We start from the raw sequence: 22,876 nt of genomic DNA on the forward strand, positions 1-22,876 counted from the left end.
GTCCAAACGCGCCTGGCAACAACACCCACCTGGTGTGTATTTGTGTGCTTTGATTGGTTCAGATTTCGTTAGGTGGGTTCTCCTTGGGATACTAACAGGGTTCCAGCTTGGTGGCAGCTGGCGGACAAGGCACCTACGCTGTGTGAAAGCCGAGCGGATCCGCCCTCCTCCTCTGTTGACGTAGCTGGGTAGAAGCTGCAGCCTGCCCGTTGTCGATGGACGATCCCCGCCGTGTTCTGAAGCTTATCTTGACACAATATCGGTGCCGCCGCCTATCATCACCAGACGTATAAACCTAAAGTGAGCACAGAAGCTACGCCCCAGTTACCTTGGCTCAATGAAACAGGTCAACTTATCCATCCAATGTATAATCTCAAGTAGATAGGAGGCTCTCTGAGAAATGCATATCCTCCCAAGTTCTCAAGCCGTCACATGTAATGGAGGTAAGTCTGTATCGCATCTTCTGTCATCAACTAGGTGATATCTTACCCTGCGTTACTACAACAAAGAATGATCTCTTTTTTTGCGTCCTGTCATGTCGCTCCTTCCACAATGAGACCATCGAATAGTGCCTGGTCAATGGAATCCAGGTTCCGAGTTCAAGGCAAATGTTCCATTCGTAAACCCTCTTCACATTGTCCTTGGTCCTCAAAGGCAACCTCAGGTCAAAGGCACCTTCATTTGACAGAACCAACAACGAAATATTTGCCCTTAATCAGTAGACAAGGTCTCCTACCTTGTTCTTCCTTCTTAATCGATTAGCAGCCGAACACCATCTTCATTTTAATCACCTTCTTATCGCCCTTTCTCTCCCACTCACCACTGCCTATATTTTGCACCACTTGCTTGGTATCAACTTCTTCTACAAGCTTCTGGCAGAATCACTCTTTACTTTGATTTCTCATTCAAAATCACCAAACAAGCGAACGAAGCCATCATACCACAAGGCATTTGTCAGCATGGCCTCAGTAGCGTCTGCGCCTGCTAAGATGCCTCGAAGGCATTTGCGAAGTCGCCAGGCAAGCGCAGCAGTCATGGTGCCTCCAATGACTAAAGCACAACAAATATCTGACGTACCTTCACCTATAGACCACGAATGCGATATCTACGCAATCAAATCCAGCCCACAGCAAACTAATGTGGCTCTTGAGGTAGCAGGCGAGCCCGATTGCTCGCCAGAAGCCGGCCGGTTGCGGAAGAGGAAGGAATCACCCTGCGAGGCTGACGGTGACGCTGAAGGTGAAGCTGTCGCAATTGCTATGGCCGCCGGCTCAAGGCGGAATCCTAAGCGCAAAGCTACCGAGACGGCTGCCGCCTCAACATCTGCTGCCGCTTCTAGCGGGTCGAAAGACTACCAGACGCTTCTCCGTGAATCCCTGGCGCCCTTGGGTGAGGATGAGCTCAAGGAGTGGGAGGGTTGGTGTGAGGTGGAATCTGAACCTGTGCGTTGACCCGCGTTTCCAACTACCTACCCCAGTTTCCATCCTCAAACTAATTCTGATCTTTTTTCAGGCCTTCTTCAATGCTATGTTACGAGAGATGGGCGTCAAGGATGTCAAGGTCCAAGAGGTCTTCGCGGTTGACGAAGATTACGTAGCGACTCTTCCGCAACCCGTTTATGGTCTCATCTTTCTCTACCAATACTTCTCTGAGAACTACGAGGACGATGCAGTCGTCGACAGTCGCGACGTTTGGTTTGCAAATCAGGTATGACTCTCTCTCATCTGCCCCTCTCTTCCCCCCCCCCCCCCCCCTCTCTTCGACCGCATAGAAAATACTCACACAGAGCTTCACAGACGACAGACAACGCCTGTGCAACCGTCGCCATGACCAACATCATCATGAACAGCCCAGAAGTCGATCTAGGCAAGGACCTCCAGGCCTTCAAGGACTCCACAAAAACACTCAGCACCCCGCTCCGCGGCCACGCCCTGGGCTCAAACCCCTTTATCCGCTCCGTCCACAACTCCTTCACCCGGAGAATGGACCACCTGAACGCCGACTTCGTCCTCGAGATCGAGGCGTCAGAGTCCAAGAAGAAGACGAAGCGCAGAGGGCCGGCAAAGAAGACGAAGAAGAGCAAGAAGCAAAAGATTGACGAGGAGTCGGGATTCCACTTCATCGCCTACGTACCGGCTAACGGCTCGGTCTGGGAGCTAGATGGTCTCAAGACGAGGCCCGTCTGCATCGGACCTCTCGAGGAGGGCGTCCACTGGGCTGAACTGGTCCAGCCCGAGATCCAGGCGCGCATGCTCCAGTTTGAGGACACCGCCCTTACCTTCAACCTCCTTGCACTCTGCAAGAGTCCGCTGGGGATCTTGTCGGGAGAGCTCGCGAGCACGCTCCGCTCATTCGAGCTTCTGAATAAGCGGACCAAGAGCGTTGACGGCTGGCAAAATCTCATCGCCGGCAATGACCAGCCTCTTCTGAGCACCGACATTGAGCGTCTCGCCGGCTTCGGCATATCAGGATCGGATATACAACAGGCCCACGTGGACCCAGCATTCGAGAGAAAGGTCAAGAAGCCATCCACAGATATGGGGGAGCTCTTCAATCTCTACGATGATCTTGTGACAAAGCAGAAGTCTCTCATGGGAGAGTACAATGCCGAGATCGGTTCCGTGAATGAGGACGATGACCGTGTGCAGGGGCGGAAGAAGGACCACACCCCTGCAATCCATTCCTGGGTGCAGAAGCTGGCGGAGCATGGCGTGCTCGCGGATTGGGCAGCCAATTCTTAGGATGATTTGCAAAAGAGAGAGGCGAGAGTAAAGTAGTGCGGAATCGGTGGGGGATCGATACCGAATTTGCAATTCGGGGGCGTTTGTGGTCTGGAAAACATAGTAGATGGTTTTGCATGTGGCTTCGGCAAAGCAGCAAGTCTATTCACTTAGAGGCACATAGCCTCCATAATCATGCCTTTGTAAAAGGCAGCAAAAAGGGCATGCGAGTTCGCAAGACGTAAAAATTCATTATTATTCTAGGGAGTAACTTCTTGTGAATTACGCCAATCATAGTAGAACCTCACATCAATCTCCATCAGCCATCAACCCTTACAACGCCTAGTGTTTACACTGGCGTATAGACCACCTCATTGTTGGAAGGGATGAAAGTGCACCTTTCTCTATCGAATTGCTTAAAGAATAGCCCAGTGTCGGGGAACAATGCTGCTTGTGCCTCTTCAGGATCGCGCACGAGTTCAAGGCTTGAGGCCTTGACCAAGGAAAAGGTTCCTTGCATGTTTGGAGGAGTCCTGATGTACTGTTAGAAATTTTGCAATTCTTCGCCAGTCTCATCTATTAACTCACAATAGCCTGTAATATAAGACCGATCCTTGAGCCATTTCCCCATCAGTCACAACGCCGACAAAGCCGTATCTGCCATGCCGGACAACATTGCCGATCTTGTACTCCAGGCTCATCTGTGAGTCACGCAACACAGGCTGCTGCTCATCTGCCCTGCGAATGAGGCGAAGGATATATTCCGGGTTGGGAGCAGCAAGAAACACATCGCCATGCGGTTGGGGCCGAGTAATATAAATCTTCTCAACAATCCAGGCGTCATCGAAGCGCAGCGAATTGAATCGCAAGGCGAAATGCGATGTCACGTCAACAAAAGCATCGGGATCCAGAAGAGTTGTTGCCCAGGCGGCGGCGTAGACGGATAGTTCAAGGTTCTGGAGAGCAGTCCCAGCCCCGAGCCCAGCCAGTCTCTCTATCGACACGTCCTGAGACGTGTAAACGAGGTTGGTATGCCGTATATTGTGTGCGAGACGTCCAATCATTGTTGACACGGCTGCCGGTGCCATTGTTTCGACATCTAGACTATGCCACCCGACCTGGGCAATGAACTGTCGTAGCGTCTCCTTGCTGAACTCCTCATCACCCCCATATGGATCAAGGTACATCCTCTCAAGTTGCCTTGATGGATCCGTGACTCTCGAGCCATCTAATCTGAATTCTGGCGTTGCGAAGACCATTGAAAGCACATGGCCTGGTAGCGCACAACAGTGGGCATTCAATCCCAGTCTCTCCCCGACACAACAGAAAATTGCTGCTGAAACCATTGGAAGCGACTGGTGGGCCGATGTTCGCAGCGCATGGCCAAGGAGGCAGTTCCGTAGATTGCGATAGTTGGTTTCAGGGTCGACCATACCGGTGAGATTGTTGGATCTCAGCCAACGATTTAGAGTTAATGCCCTTTCCCGAATGCAAAGCCCGTCAAATTCGGGGTGACTGCCACGAAACTCGGCGGCGAGTTTGTCAAGAAGTTTGGAAACCTGCCATAGGGGTTAGTCAAAGAAGTATAATATAGTAGCCTCGTAGAAGACCTACGTGATCTATGTCACCCTCGTCGCCCTGGATCACAAACATGTCAAAAGCAGCAAGTGCTTGCTCTAACCTTCCGGGCACAACTTTCGGAATATGGTTGGGTCTCCAAGCTTCGCGCGCCTCATCACTGCGAAGGCTGTCCCAAATCTGGATGGCGGCCCCACGGCGCATGCTGGCGAGAATGGCATTGCTGAAATACCTATGCGGAGTTGATCAGAACGCGCCAGCAAACGTTGCAACGAAAGTTACCTACCTTCTGGCCAAGACGTCTTCGAAATGATCTGGGGTCTGGGCCTGGTCCAAGAGAAAGTCCTTGGCGTCAAGACCAAGCAAGCAGATCTCTTCAAAATTCTTTACTCGGCCATATTTGGTAGCCAATATTCCACGGAATTGGCCTGCAGCCTTGGCGTTTCTTCTCTTGCGGAATAGAAACAACTGCTTCCACAGAACGTTGGATGCAGGTTCTTCCAGTTTCTCCTTGAACCTGTGACTTGGATGCCAGAACTTGAAGGCATGCAAACAGTAGTATCGCCACAAAATCGGTTCATTGGAAAGCCGGGCCAAGCGCCTCGAGAGGAGGTTCGCTGTGACTAAGTTGTCCTCTGGTGAGATGTAATGTAGAATTTGGTGGATTATTTCATCTGGGATCTGGTCAAATGAGAGCATGGCGGCAGAAGCGTCATGCGCACACTATGAATTCGACGGGTAAAGAACACCGAAGAAGACCAGGATGGATGCTGTCGCAAGCGTAGTCGGGGTAAGTTGGTGGGGTTTGCGGAGGACTTATACAGCTAGACAGAGTAGAGTCTTGGTATAGTAGCTGTGAAGACGACTTCAAATGGTGACATGAAATCGATAACAGTCGTCTCTGTGAGTTGATCATCCCAGGGTCGGTTTGATCGAAGGCAGGTAGTGACGTTTTGACGCTTGCGGTGTGAAGTGGTTGCATCACAAATCAATGGGAGGCTCTTTCCCACTTGTATCCGTAGTGTCTCAAGCTGCCCTGTGGAAAGAAGCAAGGTCCACCACGTTCATTGACGTTTTGTCGTCGAAAAGTGGGACTCTGCCATGGGATTCTTAAACTGCGGAGCCCATGCTATTTTCTCTCATTTGATTGGCCAAGGATCCGTCCCGCTCATTGGTCTAAAAACCACGACTTGTTCCCTCTCTGTCCCGCCACGCTAGTCCGAGATAGGAACACGAGTAAACAACACTCACAACGCGGTCTGGGATGCGACCGTGTACCCTTGGTCCCTTGCTGCTCTTTCAAAGTCCCGTCCACTATCAACATCACGACCGACCGGGTTCTGAGCTATCGCAACCACACGAGATCTTATAGCTACGCAGACATTGCGCTTGCTTTCTTGCTTCGCACCACCACAGCGCACGCCATTCATATATATCACTAACAGACCACTGTTATGACCACACCTACGAGATCGCAATTCTGATCGCTCGTCGACTTTCCCCCCCTCTATAAGTCAAACGCGGTCAATATGGTCGCCCCAGGTATCGGCGGCCTCGATACGCCGCGAACAAACATTGGCGATGCGACATATCTCAGCCGACAACCCGACTTCGACATGTCACAGGAGGTTTCATTTCAGTCTCCTCCGACGAAAGACAACAACTTGGTGCAACAAATGCGCAACGGGCGCTCGGGAGGCATCAACCTTCGCACACCGCGGGGTCGCGGACCCTTTGCAGACCGAAAAAACCTACCTGCAGGCCTCGGAGGAGCAGAATTCACCCCTATGCTAAAGTCAGCTACGCGAAATAGCATCCGTCGAAGGTCTGGCAAGGAGAACGGCGCCGTGCCGAACACGCCCGCACTACTGAACAGAATCGACGAGGACATGACGCCAATTCCCAATATCGACACCTCCATGTACCAATCGCGGTCTTTCGTAGATCGCACACCACTCCCCGAAGTCGACAGCACGAGCACGGCATCTACACCGCTTGTAGTCTTGCCGCGACGCGACGGGAAAGGCCCTCTGCAGGACGGAAACCAGTTGTCGCTCCGGGAGCAGGAGAGCGTAATCGATAAAATCGAAAAGGAAAACTTTGGCCTGAAACTCAAGATTCACTTTCTCGAAGAGGCTTTGCGGAAGGCCGGTCCCGGCTTCAGCGAGGCCGCATTAAAGGAGAACACCGAGCTGAAGGTCGACAAAGTGACCATGACGAGGGAGCTTCACAAGTACAAGAAGCACCTGACATCGGCCGAGAAAGACCTTGAAAGCTACCGACAGCAGATGATGGAGTTACAAGAGAGGGCCAAGAAGAAGTACGCGGACCAGAAACAACTAGCTGAGATTGAGCGACTGCAACAGGCCTTGGAGGATAGAGAAGCTGATCTCGACGACATGCAGCGCCAATTGAGTCAGGGACAGAACGATCAAGGGCAGGTGGACAAGCTACAAGATGAGATTGGTGACCTAGAAGCAGAACTTCGCGAGAAGGAGCGCCTTCTAGGAGATCACGAAGATGAAATTGACGAGCTCAAGGCGAAGCTGGACAACGCGGAGGACAAGATGAAGGATGCGCAAAGACGAATGATCGAGCTTGAGCAACAGGGACAGTCTAACGACGATTTGGAAGAAGCAAAAGACACTATCGACGACCTGGAAACCAATGTCCGTCGCTTGGAAGAGCAGGTCGAAGAGATGAAAGACAAGCTCAACCAGGCCATTGCAGACAAGGAGCAAGCAAAGGGTGACTTGGAAGAACTTCAAGAGGAGCTGGCGAACAAGTCTATTGCCACAAAGGGACTCTCGCGACAAAAGGAGGAGAAGCTTTTGCGCCTGCAAGCCGAGCTGGAGGAGTCCGACACAAGATTCGCCAATATCGAACAGCAGCTTTCTGAAACGATCAAGGAGAATGACGAACTCAAGAACGCTGCTAAGGAAGATCGCCGTGCCCGCGAAGCTTCTGAGCGCGACTACCAGTCACAGTTGGCCAGAATCGAACAGCAGCTCTCAGACGTAACGACAGAGAAAGAAAGCCTTAGGAATGCCGCGCACGAGGGCCGTCAAGAACGAGAATTCTCTGATCGCGAACGTCAGTCGCTGCTGGCTCAAGTGGAAGATCTGAAAAGAGATTTGGAGGCCAGGTTGGACGAGAAGAATCTGCTGCAAAGTCGTCACGAGGCGTTGACAGGCGAGTCTGACTCTCTACAACGAGATGTGGCGCGCCTTCAAAAGAACGTGGATGAATTGGAGGAGAGCCTCGCCCAAGAGCGGGACCACGCCCTCGAGATCGAAAGGGATATCCGCAGCCAATACAGAGACGAAATCGACAGGCTTAATGACGAGATCTCGGACCTCCAGGCTGAAATTCGGGAAAAGGACAACCTTTACGACAACGACAGCGAAAAATGGGAAACAGATCGCCAAACCCTCGACTCGGAGCGCAAACGGGCGGAAGAGAAGGCCTCGGGCTTGGAAAGGACGATTGCAGCACTGCGCGAGGCTGAAGGCAACCTATCGACAAAGGAATCAAGGTTACAGGAAGCACTAGAGAGCGAAGCTCAACGTCACAAGGATGAGAGAGCATCCCTCACAAGGCAAATTGAGGACCTTCAGCAAAATCTCGAGACACGGCAGTCTATGCTCAATGAGTTGCGGAATGAATTATCACAAGTTCAGGATGAACTCCGTCAAACCCAGCTAGACTATCAAGCGCAGAGCGAGAAAATCGAGGGGTTGGAGGATGAAGTGGAGGTCCTTCAAACGACTTTGGACGAGGAATCGGAACACTCTCGCGAGGAACTGGAAGCTGCAAGGAAAGAGTGCGACGCGCTGAAGCTGGAGCTCGATGAGGTACACCGTGGTACGGCCTCGTTCTCTCAAGAGCACGCTAGCAAGTCAAATCAAGCCATTGAACGACTCCGAGTCCAGCTTGACGAGGCTACATCACTCGTGTCGAAGCTGAACAAGGAGAAGGAAGCACTCCAGGACAGGCTGCAAACTCAAATCTCCGAGTCTACTGTGCAGGTGAATAGGGTGTCTCGCGAGAAGCAGACGCTGCAAGACCAACTTGCTAACCTCAACCTCGAAATGCACTCGTTACGCAGCTCACTGGCCGAAGCAAGGGCAGAGCGTGATGAGGTTGAGAGCGAAATGAAGCGCTTGCACCAGAACGGCGAGGAGACACTCCGTATCGATCGCGAGCGCTTGGACTTGAGGACGTCAAAGTTGAAGCTTGACAATGAGGTACGGAGACTCAAGGACGAGAACGCGGCTCTGGCGGAGCAAATGCAGAACGTCGAAAAGTCTCTCGAAGATGAGATCGAGAAGGCTGCAGAAGAGGAGGATCGCCTCAACCAGGAAATTCGTCAGCTTCAAGCCAAGTTGAGGGAGGTGTCTTCATCGGAAGGTCACGAATCAGTTGCCACACGACGCACAATACGAGAACTCGAACGGCGAATTAGAGACTACGAAGACCAGCTCGCGACGACCCAACAACTCCCCGCTAATATCGGTGAGGGTAACAGCGAGATGTCCATTATCCGCCGTGATCTCTCTACGGCACGACAGAAGGAGCGGGAGCTTCTCCAACGTGAGGCAGCCCACAAGGATGTTGTCAAGGGTCTCAAGAAGCAAATCGCAGACCTGGAGCGCAATGCCCACGATGCTGAGATGTCCCGCCTTATTACGTCCCCAGCATCCTCGAGTCCTTCAGCCAGGAAATCCGAAGTCACTGAGTTGCGCCATCAGCTTTCTACAGCACAGCAATCGATTCAGACGTTCAAGACCAAGGCTCGCGAGGCCGAACGCAAAGCATCTAAATTCGAGCAAGATGTCCAGACCCAGCTTGATGATTTGGAAGATCAGAAGCTTGCTTTAGAGCAGGCACTGGAAGATGTCCAGCGCGATGCCGACGAAGCTACAGTTCTCCACGAAAAGGCTCTCCGTCGTCTGAAGCAGAAGCTTGAGAAGGCAGAACAAGACAGGCAGCTTGTGGCCCACGGGCGTCACAACATCGAGAACATGTCGTCCTCCGAGAAGAGAGACCTTCAGGAGTTGCTCCGCAGAACGCAAAGCGAAGCAGACGCGCTCGAACACGACGTCATCCAGCAGCAGGAGACCATTGATGAGCTGACGGCCGCTGAGGGCTCGCTTCGTCGCAAGCTCGAGAGGGCGCGGGCGGAGCGCGCAGCGTACCGCCTGACCGCAGAGAAGCTGCAAAAGGACATCAGAGACCTCAAGGCACTGGCCGCAGCGGAGAAGAAGAACCCGCGGGCAGCCCGACTCGCCGCCGAGACGGACGAGAGAATGAGGCAGACGGACGAGGCACTCGAGACGGTCATCCGCGCCGCCGAGAACGCAGACGCGAAGCACACCAAGGAGCTCCGCGGCATGACGCTGCAGATGGAGTGGATGCAGGCGCGGTGGAAGCGTGAGGTCAGCATGCGCGCCGACGCGGCGTACGCAAAGAAGTTCTTGCAGCTGGAGCTCGACATTGCCAACGCATGGTATGTACCCTTGACTGCCTACTTCTTCTTTTCTTTAGTGGTCCGGATACTAACGTCAGAATCAGCAACAAGGCTCAGCTGCGCGAATTGGAGCAGATCCGCTGCGAGCTGCTCGGCAGCCGCCGGCCCCTTCCACCCTCATCCTCCTCGACAACGGCGCGGAAGCAAACGGCGTCTGGTCGACCGACGCTCAAGACGGTGGCGACGATGGCGCGTTTCATTGCCAGGATGCAGATCTCTGCGCGCGAATGGGCCAAGCACGAGGCCACGCGCCAGAAGCTGGCCGACTGCGTCGACGAGATGCGCAAGACCAAGAGGCGGCAGCAGCTCAAGGTCGTGCATGCCGACGACGTTGCGGCATGATAGGTTCTCGGTCATAGTCTCTCTCTGTCTTTCTCTCTATTCGGTCTCACCTAGCCTCGACTTGGAGGTCTAGCCAGATTACGTTACACCTCTATACCCCGGAATATGGTGTTCCCGAAGGGAAACTACGGTGGATGAATGGGATGGTGAATGGTGAATGGCGGTTCGGATATCTGCGAGAGTAACCCTCTCATCTGCGAAACGCCTTCCCCATTCATCACGTTGCAGCCGAGCTGAAGATGTCACGGCATCATCTCGGGTCCATCACACACACCCTTGCGCACATCCCATTCCATCCCCATCCAATCCCGCTCTCACCTGCTTCCCTCATTCAGCAACGTCCGCAATTCGCATTTCGCATTTAGCATATGGTGCTCAGTCTTGTTCTTGTTTCTGCATAGCAGCAGCCGGTTGTGTTACAGTATTCCTGCCTAACTGTGTGACGGCACAAAAAAAAACCCTTGATGTTGCAGTGAAAGCGAGCGAGCGAGCACTCTCCTTTCCTCTTTTGGAGCTGATGATCGTCCACATTTGGAAGATGGGATCTGCAAGCTAGCCCTAGAATGGGACGGAGGATTCACTGGGGGAGTGGGAGGAGAAGGGAAAATCAGGACGATTATTGGTTCCCTGCTTGGCATACCTTATTTGCTGCTCATGTCCCCTCTTGTGGCGTATCGGGCGTCGAGCATTAAAACATTTGTTTTTTTCCCCTTGAAGTTGCTTTATTGGTAGAATGACTGGGCGAAGGGGGACGGACGGACGGGATGGGAAAGGAGTTTTGGTCATATTTCACTTTGTTTGGGTCTACGCAGTAGGACATGAATTTTCCAAACACGGCATTAGGTTGCATGATGAAGAAATTGGAAAAGGAGGCATAGGTACCTAAACAGATGCTTAATTCCCCATCTTTCTAACGCACATTGCAACATTGCCGAATTCATCCCGTATCGAAGTGACGTGAATCAACTTTTTATTTGATTTCCAGTTCGAAGAACTAGTCGAGTGAGGGTAGGGTAGGTTTACTTGGCATCTTAACTATACGAGACGCGGAAAACGGCGTCGAAAGTGTGGCAGAAAAGACCTGCCTAAAAAACAAAACGAAACCACCCAAATGATACCCAAAACCCTCAATTTTCGCCATCCCACCGATTCCTTTTCCAATGATGACCTATGCCTACCCATGTCTAACTAACCCTGAGTATTTATGTTTCCAGGCCGAAGTAGGGCATTATGACATATACAAGGCGGACCGGCCGTTTGACACACAGGATTATGATTTACATGACGAACAAGAGGTTGGTATCTGCGATGATGTTAGACGTGGTAATAACACAGATGTTCATTCGCTTCTTCCGGGAGGCAACATACTGAGGGGGTGACTACATGAGAGCTGCGGCTTCTGCGTGTAGCGACTCGCGAGCTCGTCACGGATACTGTTCAAGAGCTGTACGTAGCTCTGTTGTGGGTTCTTCTTCATGGCCGTGATGAAGGCCCACGACATGGCACCGGTAGCCTGGGAGGCGATTGTTGCATCGGCCCTGCGAGGTGAGATTAGCATAGATCCAGCTTGCATGGAAAATCGGCTTGATGTCGTCTCGTTTCCACACTCGTAGACCGAGGCAGATCCAACGTAACTCGTCGCTCTAGAAGCAAACCGCAGCCGCAAGTAGGCTGCAACTTGCTCTAGAGCAATAAAAGAGTATCGTTGGCCTGGCGCAACATGTATAATGTAGAAACATGAAAAGAAAATATCCAGAAAGAGACTTGCGCGCCCAAAACTTTTCCGTTTTTGTGGCTTTCGCCTTTCACTCCCAGTCTCCAGAATTAGCCATCCCACCAGGAGAGGCGATACACGCAGGGTTGTAGAATCTCCATAGAATCCGTAAAGCGCAACGAAAACGAAAAGGGTATCATCAAAATAGAAAGAAGGGGGTAGCATACGAAGTTTGGTCATCTTTGCTTCCTGACAACATAATCACGTCAGCAGGCGACGTCTTCGTGGCCATGGTGCGTTGGTAGGCATCTTCGCCGGTCGTTGCCTTCTTAAAGAAGCCCATGATGTTGCTTGCGACACCGCCCAGATCGCCCTGGCTGTATGACGAAATAGCACCGAGAAGGCCTTGGCCGGCCTCCTTGGCCAAATTGGGCTCCTTGAGGATACCCTGGGTCGAGTAGATGTAAGGGAGATCGAGCGCAGTACCCGAGTGACAAGAGTCGAAGATAGCAGTCAGTCTCACACCAGCTTGCAAAGGTTGAACCATGATTCTGTGCATCTCATCATCCGTAATATGACCGGTTTGGCGGAAGTCTACGGGGTAAATGACTTCATCGTATCCGTCAGGCTCATCGCCGTCGAGATCCTTTGTTTGACCACCATGCCCTGGAGGTGTTAGAGTCTAACTACATGGTGGAAATGTCTTTCGCGACTTACCTGAGTAGTGGAAGAAGAGCGAGTCGTTGGGTCTCGCGTCTTTCACGAGCCAATGCATGGCTCTGAGGAGATTCTGTTTCGTAGGCTGGCTCATGGGATTTTGCTGGTCATCAGTGAGGATAACCATATCCTCCCTCTTATAACCAAAACGGTCGACGAGATATGCTGACATGTTCTTCACATCATTGATACAACCACGCAACTGACCGCGTTGACCGAAGTAGTTGATGCCAATCAGCAGCGCCTTTCTCCGCCCGGTACAATTGGAGTACTGGAAGTTGTAGTTACTTGGCGCGCCATGTCCAAATCTCTGCGGTTGTGAGGGCGGCGGTGGAGGAGCGTTATGGTTTCCGTGCATGTAGGCATTCGAGTTCACGGTGGGTACACCTTCATAGCGATGGTTGTCAACTCTACAATGTCCGTTTTAAGCGCACAACTTCCAAACTCACCTGGACGGTTGTTGTAATTCGGTTGAGGCGGGGGCTGCTGATATCCACCATATTGTTGCGGAGGAGGGGGCTAGGCATTACATCAGTTGACGACACTTGGACAATGCTGGTAGTCACCCGTACCTGGTTGTAACCATAGGGTTGAGGGGACGGCTGTTGGTAGCCGTAGCCCGACCCAGCGGGAGGGTATCCATTGTATCCTTGCTGTGGAGGGCTTTTGCTCTTCATGTTAGTGACTGAGAGCGGGCACGCGAACAAAGATCGGAGTTCATACGGGTAATAGCCGCCCTGCGCGTATTGCTGCTGCGGCGGTGGGCCGCCTTGGTATCCTCCGTACTGGCCCGGGTATCCTGACATCTTGTTGAGACGGCGAGACTGTTCTCAGACCCGATTTATGTGTATTTGATGACCCGAGGCCAACAAGCCGTGGTGGGAGGAGGTTCTAGCTCGACGAGATGGTCTTCGAAAAGGAGTGGGTTGACAGGGAAGATTTCGGGGACTGGATGTCTTTATAGATGCGCGACGAAGCTGAAGTACGGTTGTCGCGAGTTCAGAGAGTAGTGAGGGGAAGCGAGGGGGTCGTGATTGAGGTGTAGGGACGGGATGAGAATGCGCGTGCTTAGGTCTCGAGACTAAGTTGGTGAGCACAAGAGCAGTGTCAGCCTTTCTCGAGCGCGAAACTGGTTGGAGGAGCGTGGACAAGCTTACCAGTGCCTTACGATATGAGGAAGAGGAGGGCTAGCTGAAGGGCCTATCTCAAAGCGGGAAAGGGATCCTGCAGCAAGGGTGGCTAAGGACCCTAGTTGACTCTTTTGATGGTTTGGAGCCGGCTTGTGAGACGGATTGGGGTAGAAGACGGCTTCGGCAGAGCTTTGGTAGGCGGAGGTACAGTTGGGTAGGTAGATTTGGGATGGACGATGATTCAGTAGCTGGGCGCAACAGAGGTGTGAGCTGGTGTGGCAGTAAAAAGAAATGACGGCGCGGATATGCAGTACAGCCTCGAAAAGAAAGCGAGCTGAGGTGATGGGAGAAGGAGAAAATGGAGGTGAACGGAGTGTTCGGGTTGGAGGAGCGAAGAAATGTGAGGAATGTAGAATGTGCTGGAGTATCGGTCAGGTAAGGTAGGAGCAGGGTGCCTCAAGGCTCAAGATGCGCCGCGGCGTTGCGGCGCTGCGGCGTGGGTGTGTGGTGGAGGGGTTCGAGCTAAGGTTGTCGGCACGCACCAGGTCCACTGTCCAGCACCTTCACCCTTTCCTGGCTGGGCTGAATGTGTTTTGGGCTTTTGGCGGGGAGGGGGGTGCCGAGGGAAGAAACAATCTAACCACACAACATACCTTACCTACCTTAGCTTATAGGTACACTACAAAGTATCACACTCACTGCAACTCAGTAGGTACCTATTGAGGCACCGTCAAGAGCACGACTTAACAAGCACGAGACCAAGTATGAGATCAAGGTAGTAAAGTGGAAAGAGATTCGCAAAGTGGAGGTAGATGATGAGTGTAGGGCTAACAAGACTACGTAATGTTGGATCAGTCGTCGTAGGCGCCGAGGAAAGCAACGGCATGTGGCAGGCCGGGCACCATAGCGATTGGACTTTGACGGAAGAAACGGCAGAGACGGCCTCAAAGCCCAAGTTCCCAAGAGTCTTTTGCTAGCGGAGGTGGATCCGAGTACCTCACAATCCGCCCACCTCTCACTACAGTGCAGTGCATGGGAGCATCTGATGTGTTTGATGGTGTTTTTTTTGTATGCATTAGCTAAGCAAGCATGACCGGGGCAGGGTCTGCACCTAAGGGTAGTCTGCACCGGAGATGCTCTTGCACTTAGGGAAAAAACGCAGGGCAGGTGGCAGGTGCGCAGGCAATCAGCCACGAGCACGGGCCATACCAAGGCCGTTCCCAGCCCGGTGAGAACCGAGAAATGGGGCACAGTTGACAGCGCTAGTCCCTTTTTAGGGTTTTCCTGTATGTAAACAGCACTTGCTGCGATGCCACCATGTCACCATGTGATGGACGTCGCGCCCATCGTCCCTACCTTACCTTGGTACCTTACCGTTCCTACCGTCCCTGACCTGGGTGACTGGGGCTCGGTGCCACCGCTCCTGCCCTGCCCTTCTCCTGCGGCTTGCCATGCATACCGAGTACGTAGCATACCTTACGCAGTACGGCAGTAAGGTAGTACTTCGTACGGAATATTGCGTGCAACCTTCGGACTTTTCTCTGCATCTTCGTCATTGCCATAGTCGGGTGTTCACCAAGGAATACGGTGCAAGGGACCTCCAGATTGGCACACTCGGACTGCAAATCTTGTTGCCCATTGCCCTCCAAGGTTTCGCATTCCTCTCTCCGAGTCTTCACTCCTCAGCCTACTCGCCAATCCAAGACAACCCTTGCACTATCTTCAGCCGCAATCATTCTCAACTCGATATGTGACTTGGGGAAACGGAATCTTAGGTTACTTCATTCTCCGAGACGTCTCGGCAACGGTCACCAAAACGGAACCGCACCAAAGTAAAGCATGTTCAATATGGGAACGAACCGCAAACTAACCACCTACCGCCTCGCCCTCCCTCCCTTGCACAGTTGACCCTAGCCCACAGGGGCACCAAGCAATACCGTCATCCAGCTTCACCTCCACCCTCTACCTATGCGTCACTCCCGCCCATCCCAGGACCCAAGCAGTCGCTCTAGACTCTGAATACACTACTACGTAGGTACTCGATCTTGATCCATCATCCACGGCCCTGGCGCTGCTGTGCTCGTCTCCACCCGACCAAGATGGTCCCGCTGAACTCTCTGCCCCGGTCAAGCTGAGACTTGACGCCAAAGTTGACCGCCCTACGCCGATCCAGCAGGGCTATGCCGCGCTACCTACCTCCAACGGCACACTTAGACGCCATATCGCGTCAGTCGAACCAAACGTTGAGTCGTTTGCTCGGTGCTGAAAGCGCCTCGCGATAGTACCACAGCTCGGACTGCATTAGAGTCGGCTGCCTCCGCGCGGTAAACCCATCCACTTCGCTTCGCTTCGAAACCCCAGCTGTGTTGAGCCGCTTGGTCAATATGTCATGTTGTCGCTGTCGGCTTTCCGACGTTAGCACCGTTGCGCCAGCCCGGCCATCATCCCATGGACTAGTGTCGCTACTCAATCGGATGCTACATGGCTCCATTTTCAACGGCAGTCTCCTGGCTGGCATTGGGCTCATTACCAATTTGACGGTCGTGGCAAATGGTCCAACCAGAAGTCATGGGCAACACAAGCCCAGGATTCATGGGCAATTGAGCTTTCCAACGTTTCCGCAGATCGATATCGGCACCCTGGTCGTCCCAGGCCATCCGTCCCATCTCCAACCTCGTTACGGAGCATGCGCCGAATTCAAAGCTGTCTTGCCAACCTCAAAGCCACTGACTGACCCGAGCCCGGTGATGTCATACCTGGCCGACTGCACGCAACATCGACCCTCCGTCTCGTTGATTTCTGGGTGACAGCAGTCTTCTAGCTTGAGCTCTAGTGAAAGCGCGCCGTCAATAGTGACGGACGCGCTGTTCATGTCGTACGAGGGGATTCCCGTCTCTCGTTCGAACCGTTTTGGTGCACAGTCCCAGCGAAACAGCGCCAATAAGAAATCGGAACGCGACGTCTGTGGTTGATAGGAGCTCAAGTACGCACTCGTTTATTCCCCGATCTCAATCTGGTAAGCTTACGGGATTGCCGATCACTGTGGCGTTCCTGACGGACAGGGGCCGCGTCGATTTCTGACGAATCATCACCTTTTGCATGTTTCCCTCTTACCCCTGGTACCTAGCATTTGGGGTCCAGAAGCGACACCATCATACCGGCATCTGCCCGAGACCCCAACTGACTAGTCTTAGACAACTTCATCCGGACGGGTCATATCTCACAGTATGTGCTTTATTCGTAGGTGCATGTCTTTGACACCTCACCGCACAAGAAGTATGCAGACGGTATATGCAGCCTCCATTCCGCCAAAGGGGTTTCGATTCCAAGCCGTCCAACGACTCGGGAAGGTAATTTCGACCTCTGGCGGCCTGCAAGACCTGTCTATCCAAGTCCAAAATGAGGTAGTCCGGCAACGTGGAGAGGAGGCATACGACCATGTCTCTGAGCAGACCAAAGCTAAACACCACCCCCGGGAACGTGGCTGAAATCGATTGGACACCAAGTTGTCGACTTACGAGAGACGTGGCTATGGGCTAAAAGTCCAACGTTCGGCTGGCGCATAGCATTCTACCAAGCCTCGTGGGCATCTTGTCCCACGCCTCTGGTGCTTGGCTGCATGGCGCCGTCGTCCCGGGACATTCATCCTTACCATCGGGGCCAATGGACATCAAACTAAGACCGAGATTCACCGCACGCATCGTGACCTTGTGGCATCTTCCGTCACCACTAGACACGGTGGGCTTCTGCCGCCCAAGAGTGTGGTTAGCCGACCTTAAGGTTGATACACCAGCATATCACAGGTCTCAGGTTCACGTTTTCCCACATTTTGATCTCGATTTAGGGTAAATGGGCTATCATCGCCTGCAAAAGATGATTTTTCTCGAATTTCGTCCGGAACCAGGTCTCGGAGAAATCAGATCAAGCGGGCCTCATCGCCTAGTCTGGCGGTTTCTTCACTCTGCTCCTTACTTCTGGGGCGGTCTCATTCATGATCCATCATCCTGCTAGCAGTGTCTTCGGCTCAGCTCAACGGATCCCGATGCCCGATTTAGATGCGGTGATGTCTAAACTCGTGATCTCTACAATCTTGAGGCTTTTCAGCTTTCGTATCCGAATGCCACTTCCGTCGAAACCAGCCCACCGGCTTCATTGCTTTAGTCAACCGCCAAGTCAAAGCCTTTCAGGCGCAGGGAGCTCAATCACACGATGCTATAAGCTCGATCAATCGATGGGATACGACATCCAAATATGTAAGTGTTGAACGGCCCCGGTGGCGCTGCCGCGATGGCCCTAGTTTGCAGTGGAAGCCCGCGAGACAGACGTTTCGTAACCATTTCTCCTAACTGAGCGGGGTGGACCGCCTGCAGTAGCATGTCTTTGATGAACACACCAGATTGTCACATAGTTGGATTGCCATTTCAATGCATTCTAGACTCTCAGTGTCGAGAGGGAACGTTGATTGGCCAGAAATTGGATGCAATATGTAAGGGATCGCCCTGTCGGCATACCGTCGACATCTGCATTCTCAGGCTTGAGGCCTTTGGACTTTTACGTTTACGCACTGCTCCTCAAGTGATCAAGTTGCATGGAGCGCGTGCCGCCTTCATCGTGATGTGTTGTGTAGCTTGACCTATAGCACTTCCTCTTAGATCATGAGATGCAGTGCTGCACGAGGCAAGGAGCGTTCTTGTAGAGATATTTTTTCCGTGGGAAACACTGTATAAACGCTTTATGTGCTGCAGTACTCCTGCGTAGACGGGACTGCTCTAGTTTGGGGAAGTAATTGATATTCTCGCCAAGTCGGTTTCATGACACAGTTCTCAGCGAACATCTTGGGGTAATACTGTGAGCAAACAAGCTCCGACATCTTCATCATCACCTCAGTGGTACATCGAGACACCGGGCTTATCTCAAGGTCTAGTCATCATTCCAACCCCAAATGCTTTTTGTTGTAGCCTCTCAAGATGCATATACAAAGACTACTTATTATACCGACAGCCTGAACATGGTCAGCCCAGATGACCGAGGAAGCTCCAATGGTGCATGAACCTTGCCTATCACAGACCAGAAAGCCAAGCCAATGATTTTGGCTTGGGAGGATGAATGGCAGATTAACTTCATCCCATGTCTCTCTCTCTCACTCACTCACTCTGATAGAAAAGAAATTCAAAAGTCGAAATTGGGAAACTGGTTTCAGTACGTGAGGATCGTGAGAGATAAAGTCGAAGGGATGATCTAGCCACTCCAGAAGGGAAAGATAGCCTGGTTCCCAAAGACGTTGAACAACCTCGGTGCGCTGATGACCATGTTGCATATATACTGTCTCTTTGAAGGGCTGGCGATGGGGTACAATTCTGCTGCTGCTAAGAAGACTTTTCGCTCAGGGCATGGGATCATGATTTTGTCAGCTTAGGTTGAGTTGAAGATATACCCGTTGCCAGTCGACACGCACAACGACAATGGGTGTGTATAGCTTGTACAACAGCCGTATATGGAAAGATGACACACAATGGCGAGGATAAAGCTCAATATAATTTGGTCTTTTGACATTGTCAGCCATCTATCAAGCCATGTCCAGAAGTGTAAAAATGTTCTTCCTTCTCTCCCTCTCATTATCGCCCCTCTCCGACTTCATCCAACATGCTTCTCCCCCTTCTTGTCCCATCTCAAGCATCGACCATCTTGACATCCTCCTCCGTCTTCTTCACTTCCACCGCCTCCTCCTCCTCCTCAGGCTTTCTCATCAGCCAGCCCATGAGCGACCAAACAAGCTTCATAGCCTCAAGCCGCTCCTCGAGCACGAAGAAATCATACCACGGGCTCCGGCGTGCCTCAACCTGTCCCCAGCTCCTGCGGACACCATCGTGGCCGACCGTCTGCTCGGCCGCGCCCTCGAGCACCTCGAGAAGCCGTTCCGGCACGCGCACGCGCAGGACGCTAATGTGGTGGAACAGCGAGCTAATCACGTAGACGTCGTCGTACCCGACGCCCTTGACTTTTCCAATGGCCTCGTAGCGCGTCTTGCGGTCCCAGCTGGCCGAGGGCGGGCGGACCATGCGATAGTTGTCGTAGATAGACATGTTCTTGCGCGGCTTCTTAGCGGCGGGCTGGCCCCTCTCTCCGGAGCCGGAGGTAGCAGCCCCGGCAGCAGAGGCGGCGTCGTCCTTGTCGCCCTGGATGGCGTCCCGTTCGACCTCACGCCCAATGGGCCCGCCGGACCCGCCGCCCCAGCGCGGCTTCGTCGTCCACCACGCGCCGTCGCCAAACTTCTTCTCCGTCTTGCCCTCGCGCGCCCGGTGCTGGGCCGTGAGAAGAGCGGCAACGAGCTCGCGGGCCAGGTCAATGACCTCTTCGTTCTCTTTATCAAACGAGATGCTCGCGCGCGCCGAGACGGCGGCGAGGGGCCCCTCTACGATGCCCTGCCGGGCCGCTTCGCGCGTGCGAGGGGTCCGGAAGATGAAGGTGCATCCGGAGGCGAAGTACGACGTCCTCGGGGTAGCGGCGGCGGCGGCTGCTTGCGTGCGCTTGGAGAGCTGCGTTTGCGACGAAGGCGCGGGCCCGCTGGTGATATGCAGACGGGGTTCTGTCCGGGGAGCTGAGACGTTGCAGCCGAAATCATATGCTACAAGCTTGAGGAAGGCTGTTAACAAGCTCTGGCGGTACTCGCCTGGCATCGACGAGCCGGTCGAGGTGCGGAAGATGCGAGGTCGTTCCGGGGTCTTTGGGTTGTCCCGCTCGGTCCTGTCGCCGTCGGCGGTGACATCCTTGGCCTCTTGCACCTCCTCGGTATGCACATAGAGGTTCGTGGGGTCATCCCAATACGTAGTGAAGGCCTCTAGGCACCTAAAGAACTCGTATGAGTTGCCTAGGCGTGCCTGCTGCTGCCCCTTGGGCGCGGGGATGCGCCTCACGGTACGGAACGCATCCTCATTTGAGTGAGATAGCTCACGCTGACGGTCGAGAAAGGTCTGGCAGCCGGGCGACTGAACGCCATTGTTCAGAACCACTCGGGTTTCCGCGTTCTTCTCACGTGCCTCTTCAGGGGAGAGCTTGCCCCAGCCTTCAAAGTCGGGCAGGTAAGCGGAATCGGGAATGAGATCCGCTGTGGGAGCATCCGGGATGAGGTGTACCCCCAAAGCGTCGAATATGGCGGTGTTGATGTCTCCGGGGCGATAAATGTCCTGCAGGACCGATGTCAATGGCTTCTTCTGGCTCGCCGGCGTCGTCGACGGAGCATCCAGCTGAGGCCGGCTCTGTGGCAGAGTGACTGGCGTTGGAGGTGGGATATCTTTCGGGTCGATCTTGACTGCGGTGGGCAGATTTGCTAGCAAGCTATTGTTAGGATGACATACTTGATGAACACTCGAGAGTATCCGAGTGCCGCAATAGCCCTAGCAGTCCCAAGATGTGTGAGAGGCTCCCGTTTAAACCATTGGCTGAACACTGAGAAATGAAAGTTGCCGGGTGAGACGAAATTCGGGCGACAGAAAGCGGACGCCGGCCGAGACCAGGCGACCCCGCGAACGGACCGCCAAGGAAGCGGTGCCAAAGAATGGAGGTAGATCAAGCGCGGAAGGGATGGGCTCCCGTTGCAGGATCACGACAGATAACGGCATTGACGGCTTCTGTGTTTTAAGGTTGGAGTAGGATAAGCCGTGAAGGCATTGATGGAGGGTACGGTAGGATAATGTTACTTGTGAAGAAGAGGATGATGCAGAGGCAAGACGCTGCAGAGGGAACGATGAAGTAGAATGGGGTGAGGGAGAAACGGATGACAACTTGCGCTCAGCAACGAATAGGGGCGCCATCGCACAATAGACGTCTGGGAAAGGCGCCAAAAGGGTCACAAAGCATTGTCATTTTCGTCTTATTCAGAAAAAGGTAGATGAGATAATGACCGACACTGGCTGCACTCAATGAAATTGTAAACTCACCCAGGGCGGGATATGTGCCAAACATATTGGCGTAAAAGATCAAAGCTAAAATCTCCGATAGTGGTTTTTCGAGATGGCACGACTTTTTTGCTATGATTTCCCAGCAGATAGAACGTGTGATGTGAGATGAGGCGACGGGAGGGTAGGTAGAGGAAACAGGACGGGGAAGTGTGGTGGTCCGGCCGGCGATAGCACTAGGTAAAAGCGGTGGGGTCTTTTTGAGTAGGTAATAAGGTAAGGTACGGGTATACGCGACGTCGAGCGGGGTCGAAGCCTTGGTTTGCTTCGTTCGAGATACCGTTGCACAATGCAGAGCGATGTATTCAGTGCCTGTTGACAAGGTTTTGATATTTTACTGATTTGACGCCGATCAACCCTTCAGGAGCGCTGTCCAGTCGGCAAAGTCAAAAGATGACAGGTGCTGCATACGAGTAAAGAGGAAACATGTACACATTCCGACCCAGGTAGCTGGGAGGAAAAAGAAGAAGATAGTGGGACTTGGATGGTGTAGAATGTAGGAGGCCGGATGGTGAGGGGAAAGGGGATACACACAAACACCCACATACGGACGAGGAAGGGAAGGAAAGGAATCCAGAGCTCAGGAGAGCGCGCAGGGCACGCAGAGGAAGCAACAAGAAACGCAGTTGGTAGAGCATTTACGCAGGCCCCCGTTACCTGCCTGGTCAGTCTTGAGTCAATGGGGCACCTCAAGCACGAGACCCCTGGCGACGGAACTGTACTGTGAGAGCACCGCCAGACAGATCCGCATTGAATGGGAAACACACTCCAACAACGGACAACTTTGCATTCAATGGTCCGCCAAGCTCTCGCTTCAAACGGCGTCTGTCCAGATGCTGGATACCTCCTCTTTCTTTCGCCCACCGCACTTTGCCTTTAGCGGCAAATTCGTACCATTTGCTGGAGCCTGCTTCTTGCTTGTTGGAACCACAACGGAGAACACACGACCCACAACCCACAACGTATAAGTGCAACCAAATGCAGTGTTTCTGCAGGACTGCAGCTCTGTGGGCTCCATCTCCTGGGGCCTGCGCCATATCCCATAGGTCAATTGGCGCATTTCGTCTGTGTTGGTTTGGTCTTGTTCTTCGACCCTGGGACCTAATTACTACGTATGCAGATCAACCAAAGGCTGTGATTTGATGTCGTGCGAGGCGATTGGAAGGCAACAATGGCGCGAGAGGGGATTG

The 22,876-nt window shown here is 53.0% G+C and overlaps 7 protein-coding genes across 7 annotated transcripts; 2 read left to right on the forward strand and 5 right to left on the reverse strand.

Annotated features, from left to right (window-relative positions):
• Positions 1-959: 959 nt before the first annotated feature.
• On the forward strand, positions 960-2,741 carry CCOS01_07693 (ubiquitin carboxyl-terminal hydrolase, family 1; the record flags this gene model as incomplete). The annotated part of the gene is made up of 3 exons (XM_060455856.1): positions 960-1,442; positions 1,513-1,707; positions 1,797-2,741. The coding sequence occupies 3 exons, from the start codon at positions 960-962 to the stop codon at positions 2,739-2,741; spliced, it is 1,623 nt and encodes a 540-aa protein (XP_060313748.1).
• Positions 2,742-3,069: 328 nt separating this feature from the next.
• On the reverse strand, positions 3,070-4,997 carry CCOS01_07694 (F-box domain-containing protein; the record flags this gene model as incomplete). The annotated part of the gene is made up of 4 exons (XM_060455857.1): positions 3,070-3,253; positions 3,309-4,279; positions 4,335-4,530; positions 4,585-4,997. 4 exons carry the CDS (start codon positions 4,995-4,997, stop codon positions 3,070-3,072), a joined length of 1,764 nt encoding a protein of 587 aa, XP_060313749.1.
• Positions 4,998-5,827: 830 nt separating this feature from the next.
• Positions 5,828-10,170, forward strand: CCOS01_07695 (microtubule associated protein; the record flags this gene model as incomplete). Its single annotated transcript, XM_060455858.1, has 2 exons — positions 5,828-9,807; positions 9,873-10,170. The coding sequence occupies 2 exons, from the start codon at positions 5,828-5,830 to the stop codon at positions 10,168-10,170; spliced, it is 4,278 nt and encodes a 1,425-aa protein (XP_060313750.1).
• A 1,277-nt stretch (positions 10,171-11,447) lies between these two features.
• Positions 11,448-13,407, reverse strand: CCOS01_07696 (caspase domain-containing protein; the record flags this gene model as incomplete). The annotated part of the gene is made up of 6 exons (XM_060455859.1): positions 11,448-11,473; positions 11,539-11,708; positions 12,112-12,550; positions 12,602-12,988; positions 13,051-13,120; positions 13,174-13,407. 6 exons carry the CDS (start codon positions 13,405-13,407, stop codon positions 11,448-11,450), a joined length of 1,326 nt encoding a protein of 441 aa, XP_060313751.1.
• Positions 13,408-16,208: 2,801 nt separating this feature from the next.
• CCOS01_07697 (uncharacterized protein) lies at positions 16,209-16,832 on the reverse strand (the record flags this gene model as incomplete). The annotated part of the gene is made up of 3 exons (XM_060455860.1): positions 16,209-16,404; positions 16,488-16,693; positions 16,758-16,832. The coding sequence occupies 3 exons, from the start codon at positions 16,830-16,832 to the stop codon at positions 16,209-16,211; spliced, it is 477 nt and encodes a 158-aa protein (XP_060313752.1).
• Positions 16,833-19,400: 2,568 nt separating this feature from the next.
• Positions 19,401-21,693, reverse strand: CCOS01_07698 (uncharacterized protein; the record flags this gene model as incomplete). Its single annotated transcript, XM_060455861.1, has 2 exons — positions 19,401-21,058; positions 21,669-21,693. The coding sequence occupies 2 exons, from the start codon at positions 21,691-21,693 to the stop codon at positions 19,401-19,403; spliced, it is 1,683 nt and encodes a 560-aa protein (XP_060313753.1).
• A 682-nt stretch (positions 21,694-22,375) lies between these two features.
• CCOS01_07699 (uncharacterized protein) lies at positions 22,376-22,723 on the reverse strand (the record flags this gene model as incomplete). The annotated part of the gene is made up of 1 exon (XM_060455862.1): positions 22,376-22,723. One exon carries the CDS (start codon positions 22,721-22,723, stop codon positions 22,376-22,378), a length of 348 nt encoding a protein of 115 aa, XP_060313754.1.
• Between the last annotated feature and the right edge of the window lie 153 nt (positions 22,724-22,876).

This window comes from Colletotrichum costaricense (assembly GCF_030867565.1).
Source record: "Colletotrichum costaricense strain IMI 309622 chromosome Unknown Scaffold_7.1, whole genome shotgun sequence".
Classification (NCBI taxonomy): Eukaryota; Fungi; Ascomycota; class Sordariomycetes; order Glomerellales; family Glomerellaceae; genus Colletotrichum; species Colletotrichum costaricense.